Source organism: Bison bison, unplaced genomic scaffold (genome assembly GCF_000754665.1).
Source record: "Bison bison bison isolate TAMUID 2011002044 unplaced genomic scaffold, Bison_UMD1.0 scf7180017864236, whole genome shotgun sequence".
NCBI classification, from domain to species: domain Eukaryota; kingdom Metazoa; phylum Chordata; class Mammalia; order Artiodactyla; family Bovidae; genus Bison; species Bison bison.
In genome coordinates this window covers 3,837,685-3,849,335 of record NW_011494808.1, presented here as the reverse complement: position 1 = coordinate 3,849,335, position 11,651 = coordinate 3,837,685, and the positions used below count along the sequence as shown (strand labels likewise).

The 11,651-nt window shown below is 53.3% G+C and overlaps 1 protein-coding gene across 1 annotated transcript in view; it reads right to left on the bottom strand.

Moving 5' to 3' along the window:
• Positions 1–2,091: 2,091 nt before the first annotated feature.
• CSGALNACT1 (chondroitin sulfate N-acetylgalactosaminyltransferase 1) overlaps positions 2,092–11,651 on the bottom strand; it is a 216,981-nt gene continuing 207,421 nt past the window's right edge. Inside the window, exons 9-10 of the mRNA XM_010846399.1 lie at positions 5,819–5,900; positions 2,092–3,744 (exon numbers count right to left, since the gene is read on the bottom strand). Coding sequence (XP_010844701.1) covers positions 3,455–3,744; positions 5,819–5,900 — 372 coding nt within the window. The 3' untranslated portion in view covers positions 2,092–3,454. The remainder of the gene's footprint in view (positions 3,745–5,818; positions 5,901–11,651) is intronic.

Sequence of the window (11,651 nt, the reverse complement as noted above, 5' to 3'; positions counted from 1 at the left end):
AGGGCAATTAAGCCCAAGCACCACAACGACTGAACCTATGCTCCAGAGCCCGGGAGCTGCAACTACTGGAGCCCAAGCACCCGAGAGCCCGTGCTCTGCAACGAGACGCCAGCACAAGGAGAAGCCATGCAACTAGAGAGGAGACCCCGCAGACCACAACTAGAGAAGCCCGAGCAGCAACCAAGACCCAGCATAGCCAAAACTAAACAGAGAAAAAAAATTTTTTAAAAGAACATGCAGATTGTATTAACTTCCAGGTTTTCCACCAAGGTTCTCCCCTCCTGCTAGATCAGTGCCCCCAAGGGGTCACCTGGAGGTGACATGAGAATGTTAAGGGCTCCCTGGAGTGAGAGGTGCTCCTGCGATGGTGGGAGGAGGGGTCAGGGATGCTGAGTACACAGGACATCCCCGGTCAGGGAATGACCTCCCCCGAAATGCCGCAGAGCCAAGGGGAGTTGGTCGACACTCAGGAAACCCATCTCCAGAAACTAGAGACCTGGTGTTCTGACTTCAAGAAGAAATTGTACCCACAAATCACATTTTATTAGCTGTCCAATGCCACCTTCCATTCACGTCCTGGGTTTTAATTGGATTTTATGAACTACCAGTACAAATCAGTACAATGCATTTTGGTTTTTTTTACCCACCTGTTGGGGGCCAGAGTGAGATACTCCGCCCGTGGCAAAGGTCATGAGGAAGGAGGCTCGACATACGCAAAGGCAGGATCGAGCCTCAGGAGTCCCCCTGGAAATCCTCGAGCATCTACCCCCATAACCAGAGCCTGCCTACTTTACTACTTTGTGCTCTCACCTACACCTCTGACTTTGCGGGGGGCTGTCCCCCACCACCTCTTTCGGAAAAGGAGTTAACTTAGAGCTCCAGTTAATAATAATTCCTGGGCGTGATAAGAGTGTTTTAACCTACAAACTCCTCTGAAGGTTCTCTGGCCTGCCTGGCAGGCTTTTCCGGCCACATGTGATTGCTCACAGCCTCCCAACCGTGAGAGGCACGAGATGCTTTAAACCTTCTAAACACAGGTTCCTTAGAAAACTTAGAAAACTATTAGTATAAGTATAGTGGGCTGATTAGAAATTGTATTGGTGAAGGGTTTTTCATTTGTTGAGCCAATGTTTGTTGCTAAGTCTCCATATCCCCTGCCCTTACACACATTAATGAATATATAGAAGAAATAAGTATTAACCTTTGATATTAATCACGTTAGACCTTAGGCTAAGTAAATTCCTTCCTTAACTAAAACCCACTACACCCTCACCCTATAGGAATGTAACTGTATTTGGGTGGTGTCTGTTTTAAGAATAATCACCCCTGGAGAAATAAGTGTTCTGGTTGACTGACTGTTGTCACAAGGAGAGGGTCGTAAATTGTCAGCAGGCCCCCCCTGGCCAGAAGATGATGTAACACCCCTAAGACCTCTGTATACATTTGTATGAAGCACCTGACTTTAATAAAAGTCAGGACTGCTGTCCCCACGTGACTTTTGTATAACATCTCAGTGTATAAAAACAGACTCTGGAAAATAAAGAATGGGGATCAGTTTCTCGAAATACTGGTCTCCCCATGTCTCTCTCTCTCTCACTCTGGCTGAGTCTCCATCTGGAGCGTGGAACCCACCAAGCTTACTAATTTTGCCTGGGCTTCTAAGATCCGACCGGGGAGGCCTCAGTGTCTCCTCTCCTTTGGGAGAACGGAAGGACGCCTGCGGCCTACGTAAGTGGTGCAAGCTTCTTGTCTTGAAGTTTTATTGGTCTCCCGAGTAAACCAAGCTACTCAGCCTCTTTTCTCCACTGAATTTTCCTACTGAGCTATCCTTATTTTATTACTATTTATATCTTTAATTAATATCTAATTGAAGCTATTGTATCCTGACCCTCGCCGACGCCATCCCCGCTTCGAATACCCTGGATCAGCCGGGGCTGGACCCCAGCACACCAACAGCTTGACTGTTCTTGGAGCTTTTAAACAATGAGTTGATTGTGGGCAAACAGAAGGCAAGGCACATGAGAGATAATTAGCTTCTGTATCTGGTGCTGGCTAATAAGTAAATAATTTTCACATAAACATAGAAACCACTAAATGTTAACTGCGTTTATTTTTTTTAATAGTTGTAAAATGTAATAAAATGAGATTTTCAGAAGCATCTTGGTGACTGAGTAGAACAGCGTAATTTAAAAAACAATTAAGTCACTGCCGCTTGGCTGTGTTGGAAGATCCCACCTCACAATCGTCTGTCCCACCGGCTGCTGGCGGGTGGAGTGACCCTTCATTAAAGACGTTTCCTTGTGTTTCTTCTCGTGGAAGCCAGAAGCCAGGAAGAGCACCCTGCTTAGAAAAGAGAGCGTTTGGTTCATACAGTCTGCTTTGGTTTATTTCAACAGGTAAGAAAGTGGTCCCCAGTTCCCCTGAGGAGAAAACGTGTTTTCTGACTTTTATCACCAGTCTGAATGAGTTTGTTTCCTTCTCTGTTAAGGTAAAAAGTACATTTTCTATTCCCACCAGTGTTCAGTTGCTCCACTTTGGAAATACTCTTCAGATAAAGTATCCGTGTGCCCGTGTGGTCAGCAGCCCCAAGCCACGCCATCCCCTTGATGACCGTCTGCTGGCCACTCCCCACAGGATCAGCGTCTGCCATATCCCCGGCTGTGGGTCACAATCTGATGCTCTGAACTGAACCAAGGCAGCGAAAAGTATCGTCTTAGAAAATACCAAAATGTAGCTAACTTGTGCTCTCTTCATAAGGCTTGCAAATGGGTAATTAAATAAGCAGAATATAACTCATAAGCCAAAAAAAGTGCATTTTTAAATAAAATTAACAGAGATGGTTAAAACTACAACCAAAAAGATGAGTAGATTGCTTCTGGTTAATATTGGGGGAGATGATACAATAGCTACGAGTTTCTTTGTTTTCTCATTTTTAGTCCATTTGGTTTTGCTTACTATATTCACAAAGATCACCATGAGTGTATCTTTGAATTTCACACGGTCTCCTTGCCGGCATCCCGATCTCTCAGCTCCCAGACCCCAGAGAAGGGCTGATCACCCCTCAGACCGGGAGGCATGTGCTGGCCTTCCATCCTAATGAACTTTTTACAAAGCTTCCCTTCCTTCATGAATATTTCAATAAGCGCAGAACAACAGCACTCACTTTGCTGTAAACACAATCACAACCTCCACGCCTTCAAGCTCACAATGAGACCGTCTCTGTTGGTCGCCGCGGTTTGGTGTGTTTGGGCTGCTTCTGCAGCCAAGTAGGGGGGCGTTTGATGCTTGTTGCATAAGCTATACAGGCAGAAAGAAACCCCCCTCGTCCGTTTTACTAACCAGTCGAATGCTTTCCTTGCCCTTTTGGGGCAATATTTTTCCTTGTTGCAACGGCAAAAAGGAAAGAAAAAAAAAATAAAGAGTCTCCGCACCCCTGCTTCCCTGCAGGGGCCGTTCATGACTTCTTGCTGCCCGTCTTGTGTCTCTGTCTGCGGAGGTGGGCCTCGATCTCGTGCCGGAACACCAGCATCCCCAGCTGCCCGTGGGACGCCTCGTTCATGGCCTTGGACTGCATGCACATCCGGTACTGCTCGGGCGCCAGCTCATCCTCGCAGCGCTTCTCGTGCCACAGGTGGAAGAGGCCCCGCGCGGGTGCGCGCACCACCACCAGATTGCTGTGCAGGTACTTGCGGTAGAGGTGCACGTCCTCGCCGCCCCAGCCTCTGATGTCCAGGTCGAAGCCGCCTGCGGGGCAGAAGACACGGCTGAACGCGCGCCGGAGGGCCCTGGGTGGGCCCCGGCCCCACCCAGCACCAGCGCGCTCAGTAGAAGCAGCTTGGGGAGGTCTCCCCGCCCTGACCCCCCGAGCCCAGGTGGTGCGTGTCTGCCGGGGTCAGAGAACTCAGGAACCCCCCTGACGAGACCGCACCCCCAGCCTCGCCGAATCCCGGAAGCCTGGGCAGCAGCAGCTGGGCTGTCGTCATAGCAACGTGGGGGTCAGCTATGCCCGCAGCGCCCCCGACGTCCCAACCCAAACCTCTGAACGGAAATTCGTGGGGCTCTGTCGAACGTGGCCCCCTCCTGCCCCTGCAGAGAAAAGACCAGGGAGGGCCCGGAGGTGTGAAAAATTCATGTCCTACAAAATTGCCCTCGCTCCTGCGGACTGGAGTCCCCAAAGCTGTGAGGGGCCCCCGCAAGCCGGTGAGAGGAGTCACTTTAAGAGGACTGGCCTCACAGTTCTGAAGTTTTACTTAAGACATCTTACTTCACATCACAGTGGTTCCTTCACACCTTTGTGAATGGTGACATCCCCCTGTCTATTAACTTAAAGCCACCACATCCCAGACAGAACCGGGAAGCAGTGGCCACTTGCTTGTCACTGTTCCTTGCTTCCAGAGAGTTCCTGGCCTCGCATAAGAAACAGTGACTCAACACTCAGTGGCTGTGTCATTTAGCCGGATTCCCTGCAGACCCCAGGCCACGCTGCTCTGATGGAGCCAGAAGTGGGGCGGTGGGCTCGACACACCCCTGCCTGTGAGCAGGGCCGCTGGGCAGTTGAGGAAACACGCAGGATTCTGGGTCGGGGCCCAAATTCAAGTCTTGGTTGCCACACCAGCGGCCGCTGTGCCTCTCTTAAGTCCAAATTCGATAAACGTACATCATCGCAGAGTCACTTTTCCTTGCACACAGAACAAGGAAACAAGAGTTTCTCAAAATGGAAATTTCCTTCAGAAAAGTTTTAAAATAGGTCATTTTTGAAAATTAGATTTACACATAATAATTTAGGCCATTTATAGAGAAATCGAAGCACACCCGTGGTGACCTGCTGGGAATCTGAGCACACTCGCCAGAGACCCTTGACTTGTGTGTTCTATTCTTTCTTACAGGGCTTAACTTCAAGACATTAGGTGGGTTTTTTTTTCTCTTTCTGTTTTCTGGCTGTGCCACATGGCATGCAGGATCTTAGTTCCCTGACCAGGGTTCGAACCTGTGTCCCCTGCAGTGGAAGCTCAGCATCTTAAACACTAGACCTCCAGGAAGTCCTTTGGGCTTTTATTTAGTTAGGTGATTTCTTTGAGGGTCCTATAGTCCCTGCTGTCTACCAAACTTCCTGGAACTCCTCAGATCGACTCACTGACCTTACAAGGAGAAGCCCAAGGCCTTGGGCGAGAGGGGAGGCGGTGAAGAGAGAACAAGACTGGGGACCCCCAGGAGACGCAAAGGTGGGTGTCTCCACGTGAGGACAGGCCTCCAGGGGACCACCCAAGGTCCTGGGCCCAAGATCACGGCTCTGGCCTGTTCACTCGTCCCCTGGTTGTGTACAATCCACGCCATTCCCTCTAGAGGCTGGAGAGTGGGTGCTGCCCTGAGGAGTGATGTGCTGTCTCCCAGGGTACAGGAGACCCTCAGGGCTCTCTAGCTGTGAGAGAGCTGGTCCCTCTGCCTCTCTGAGACTTGGCCTCCAATCTACAACCTTTCCCCTCTGGGTTCTAGATGTGTGTGTGTGCGTGCATGTACATGCGTGTAGGCATCGGTGTACATATGTGTGCCCGTGTGCCCGTGTGCATGTTGACAGTGCCTGCACACTGGGGACCTGAAGTGATGTCTAGGATTTTCACAGGTTCAGCACAGAGAAACTGGGACCCTCCCAGCCCTTCCGTCCAGGGGATCCCCTCCCTGTGGAGGATGCTCTGTGCAGAGGTGCAGGGCCAAGCCCTGAGTGACTTGGTCTGGAGCCACGTTTATGCAGCGACCTCCCGGGGAGCGGCCTTCTTAGGAACCCGCACGGTCTCCATCAGGGAATGGGCTCTGGGCTCACCTATGTTGATGAAGTCAGACTGGTACTGGCACGTCATCCCGAACCCGAAATCTCTCCAGAATCCAGTCTCCTTCTTTATGACCTGCAGGGAGAGTGCCATCACTGGACGGAGGGAGATGGAGTGGACATGGGGGCAGGGGGAGCCGCTGACACAGTCACCCCCTGGTGGGGGCGTGGACGACCAGGCACAGCAACATCCCCCTCTGTCCTCAACAGGCCCAGTGACTTATGGCACCTCTCGCTGGGGTGTTTCTAGATGTAGGCTTACACACACACACACATACACACAGAGACCAGTGGGGAAGGCCGGTTTGGGGCAGCACCATGGAAAAGCCATTTGTGTGTCCAGCCCAACACCGGGCTGGGGACGTTTGAAAGAAGGAGAGAGAAGGACCTGGAACTCAGCCATCCTGGCCCAGGGCGCGAACAGGACCCCTCAGGGGATGAAAAGAAAGCCCGAGTCAGCAGTGCTGGCCCAGGATGAGGACGTGGTGAGGCCAGGTCCTGGGGACACGCTCTGTCCACTCATCCATGGACTGCTTTAGTACCATCTGCTCTCCCAGTCTGAATAGTTGGGGGTGGTCCCCTCTGGGTGAGGATGCAGCTGTAAAAAGCCGGGCCAGGACCTGTGCATGTCTCACTTCAAAAGTCCATTTCCAACATACTTGTTGGAGCAGCAAGACTTCAAAGGTGTTTTTTGTTATTTATACATGTGCGGCTGCAGTAAACCTGCAAACAGATTTGTGACCGTATTGGTTATTTTCCCAGATTCATTCTGGAAACTCACGTAGGTGCTGGGAGGAAAGGAGGCCCCCCAGCAGGGTCCCCTCCTGTCTGCAGTCTCCACCTGGGACGCCAGGCCTGGGTCCCCGCTAACTGGAAACAACACGTCCTGACCCACAAGCCCGCCGGCCAGCACATCTGCCTCAGGCAGGCCCCCCGTCCCTCTGTTTCCTCTTCTTTAATCAGGAGGTTGAGCCAAGTCGCCCCGAGGGCTCGTCCAGCCCAGCACCTAAACACTCACTCCCTACTGCGCCCACATTCCTGAGGGCTCACTCTATTCGTGGGTGAGCATCCTTGCTTCAGTCGTGTGCCACTCTTTGTGACCCCATAGACTGTAGCCCACCAGGCTCCTCTGTCCATGGGATTCTCCAGAAGAATACTGGAGTGGGTTGTGATGCCCCTCCAGGGGACCTTCCAAACCCAGGATCAAACACACTTGTCCTGGGACTCCTGCATTGCAGGCGGATTCCGTACTGTTGAGCCACCAGGGAAGCGTCACTCTATCCACTGCACAGGCTAGACTACACCCAACAAATGGCCTGCAGAAGCTGTGATGGACCTAACATTCCCTTTACCCTACAACCAACGAGACCACCTTATTCTACTGCAATCTAAACACACAGAGGTCATAGGCACTCCACCTGGCATGAACCAGACCAAGGAGAAGGAGGGCCAGGAGGGGGCCTGTGTCCTCCCAGCTCGACTCCAGAACAAAGGCCCGCTGCAGAATAAGCCCCCAGCAACAATAATAATTTATTAGTATCAGCTGGAGAGAGTTCACAGGGCAGGAAAGCCTAGGAAAATCTCCACCGCGTCCCTTTTTAGAAATGGCTTCTGCTCCCCCCGGCGGTGGCAGGGACACTGCTTCTCCCGCAGCTGATGGCTCCTGTCCTTTCTGGAGGTGGGGACAAGACCTGGGTAAAAACGCAGTGAGAGTCGCCCCAGCACCCCAACTTCAAACGTGTGGCGGAGGCCTCCCTGGAATTTGAGAGAAAGCCCCAAGTGGGGAAAACAAGGGCCAGCGCTGGGGAAGAAAGAGGGATTACGGAGGTGGCCAGCCAGGACCCGCTGAGTGGATGCAGGGCCCGGCAAGGTGTGACCCTCACCTGGGGACAGTGGGACAGAGGAAGGTGACCTGTGGGCGGGGAATGAGGACACACACACTTCTCAACACGGGCTCTGAAGCCCACAGGCCATGGAAAGCTGGTATCGAAAGCGCATGTGGACATTCAGCCCTTCGTGGGGACGGACCTGGTGGTGCCCTCAGCAGGTACCGTCGGGGTACGCTGAGGGCGTACAGATGAGCCCGTACAGACGGGCACGCTGAGGGTGTATAGACGTGCCCGTACAAACTGGCACGCTGGCAGAGTCCACACCCTTCAACTGGAGCCTGAGGGGCCTCGAGTGTGCGTCAGACCACAGCCCAGCCCCATCCAAGCCCTGTAGTGGGTTAGCTCCCGCCACCCCGAGGCCATCAGAATAAAACCTGTGGGGAACCTCCAGGGCCCACAGAGGCCCCGGGTGATCTGCTCCTGCCTGCCCTGCCCGTCTTGGGTCCCCGTGAATGTGCCAGGCTCACAGGCCTCCAAAGGCTGGAGACCCGCTGGACACCACCCAGCCAGGGTCGCCCACCACGGGGACTCTGCTGAGAGCGGTCACGCTGACCCCCCACCAGCGTCAGCTCCCACCTGGCGTCCCATGGGCCGGTTTACATTTTCCCTGAAACACCATGGCTCCCGGAAGCTCTCCTGCTGATGGGCTGTTTCGGTCTGCGGTCCACACCCACCCACCACCACTGGCAAACACAGGCTCCGGGTCTCCTTCACGGCTAGACCCGCAGCCCCCCGAACACAGTGCACAGGCGCCGGCCCTCAGTCACTCCTCCGCCAGAGATGGAGAGCACCCAGCCGCCGGAGACAGGCGCAGCTCCGGTAGGGAACGCTTAGCCACGAGGAGCTCGGCCCAAGGCCTAGGCATCCACCGAGAAGACCCCCAGAACTGTGAGATCTGGACCCACAGATAGAAAGGCTTCCGCCTTTCTAGGCTCAGAACAGATGGCTCGACTTCTTAGAATCTCTGCCCCCGGCTCCCGGACGGGGCAGAGCGACACACACGGGCGATGTCCACCACGTCAGAGGAGGAGGAGACTGCAGACGACGGTGATGCCGTAAGGGGAGCATCGCCCGGCCGGGATGGCACCCGTTTCCGGCACCCTGCTCGTCACAAGGCCGCCTGCCCCTCCGCCAGCCCCGTCTCCACGCCCCGAGCCCAGCAGGCACCGCCCGTGCCGGCCACACCCCGCGGGATGGTGGTCACGTGACGGGAGTGATGACTTCCGATCAGGACCGAATGCCAAGAACAGATCAGCCTCTCCCCACAGATGCAGGAAGGCGGCTCCCCACAGTCACGCAGGAAGCATGCTCGGTCAGAAGGTAAACAACTACAAATACTCAGGCAGAATATTTCCTCTACGTCAGAGACAGGCTCCCCAGAACCAAGGCTGCTGCATCTGGCCGGCCTCACGTCACCGGAAACCCCACAGGCCCGGGGTCTGCAGGCCTGCCTCTCTCCTGGCCAGTGCTCCGCTGACGTCCTGGGATGCTCCATAAACACCTTCCGGGAAGGGCCTGCCCCGGGCCAGGCATCACGCAGTGAGCAGCGGACACCCTGGTCTGCGGGTCCCGGGGCCAGGCTGCCCCTCATCCTGCAGTAGGAGGGAGTCCCCAACCTGTGCCCCAGCATGGAGACTTCTGAACAAGTGGCACCCAGCCCTGAGCTGCAAGGTTCTCCCTGTGATGTGAGCGGGACAGTCCTTTTCACAGGACCACGCAGGCAGAGAATGCCAGCTGCCCCAAGGCCACAGACACAGCATGCGTTAGTGGGACTCTCGGTTCTCAGGGAGAGTCTGCTAGTGGAACAAAGGAAGACAGACCAGAGGGACGGCCCAGGCCCAGTTATCAGTTCTTAGAAGTTTAAACAAATTCAGGCCAGTGGCAACGTCCTCTTTGGACGAAAGGAGAGAGAAGGGTCTAAGCGGAGAGAGCTGAGGCTGGGCCTGCACACCAGGCATCGTGGCCTCAGTGCTGGAGAGATGGCCCTGGGGGGCGGGGGCAGGCAGCTCGGGAGACCCCGGACAGGGCTGCCTGCCTGGCAGAGCAGTGGGCCAGTGGCAAACTCCTCTTTGGATCACACCCGGGTGCCAGGGTCTGCAGACAACTCCTCTGTGATCAGTCTGAGGGTCAGATTGTGGAGGGCAGTTCACCCCCAAAGGAATCAGGGGTCAGGGCTGTGCTGGTATGGCCAGGACCAGCAAAGAACTCTCTCCTCAGCTCTGTTTCGAGATGTCAGAGGGCGCCCAAACCAGGCCCCGTGGGAGGACTGACGTCTGGAAGACAGGCAGCTCCTTCTCCCTTCACAGATGGGGCTTTGAACACTTCATTTGGAGCATACCACATGGGCTGTGGGATTTTAGTTCCCTGACCAGGGATCGAACCCGTGTCCCCTGCATTGGAAGCGCAGAATCTTAACCACCAGACCATCAGCAAAGTCCTCAAAGATTTCTTTTTTTTAATAGAATTAATCTGTGTTTTGGAATCGCATCTCTGGCCTAAGGTGACAGAGAGACTGGAGCGTAAGGAGAGAGGATTTCTGACAGCTTCTTGCCTGGGGCCTCAGCAGGAACTGACAAGGCTCAAACCAGGAAAGGGGATGTCTGAAATTAGCAATTATTTAAATTAGGGTTATTCCTTTCTTGGAAGGCTGTTTCTACACTAGAGCATCAGCAAGGCTCGTCTCAGGTTTAAAACTCAATAGGTCAAACAATAGTATGAAATCCCGTGATTTCACTTAATGCTGATTACCAACTGTACTCAAACGTACAGAAAGAAGTAACCTGGACACAAAAGAAGTCCCCTTAAATTTGGTTTCTCGCCTTTGTCTGCAGGCAAATGTTATCAAATGTCATCCAATGTCAGAGGCAACAGCCAGAAGTGATAAGTGGTACCCAAGTCACATCAGCAGGGCTGCCGGCAAAGCCTGCCTCTTGTCTGGACGTGGCCGTCACCTGTCACAGCCGAGTTCTGCATCTGAGCTTTGCCTTCCCCTTGATGCTGACGTGTTCCAGCGAAGGCTCTCGAGAATTTATTAATATATATGTGTCGGATGTTTCAAGACTGAGCCAAAATGAACCCCTGGCAGAAGTCTTTCCTAATTCGCCCACCTCCAATCACCACCTTTTATTTTACCCGCTCTCTGCACCCACAGGTCCTCTCTCCACCGTATTAACTTCTGGGGTTGGATGTTCTCCTCTGACATTTCCCTTCTATTTCGGTTCTCACCTAGATCTCAAGCAAAACTGTTTCCATCACACTAGGTAAGTGAATCCCGGTATTGACCTGAGCTGGCTGTGTGACCCAGGCTGAGTCTAGGAGAAAGAGTGAAGGTCTCAGGTGGACTTGGATGTGAGTGGTCAAGGTTGCAGGAGAGCTCAGAGGCCTCAGAGCTGTGGACACAGCAATCTGAGTTCTGCTTCTGACCTGACCACTTATCCTGAGGATCCGAGAAACTGGTTTGACCAGATTCTCCGGCTTCCCTACAGGAACAGCAACAAAAGGATGAAACTTTTAAACTGTTCAATGAAATGAATTCCCTTCAAGCAAGTAAGGCCTTGATTTGAAGCTGAACCATGAAGCCCATTCAACGTCAAATGCAAAGCAGTACTTTGTTTAAAATCAGAGGAACTAATACTGAACGGTTGAAAGAAAATAAACCTGGAATTCGATTCCCACTGGAGCCCTATGAGAAGCTAAGAACTCTATGGAAAGGAAGTGTGAAATTTCTCTGTCTCAACAGGGGCGGTTATCACCCCTAAGTAGGTAAACTTGGTTCTTGGGGAGTGAAGAGCTCTCACAGTGTTGATGTGCAAAGCACCTGCATATACACACAGCACGCAGAGTCGGACAAAGAAGCTGCGATATTCAAACTTCCCTGGGGGAAGAGAGGATGATGGTCAGGCTCCAACTGGGGCGGGGTGCAGAATCACCCTTGTCCA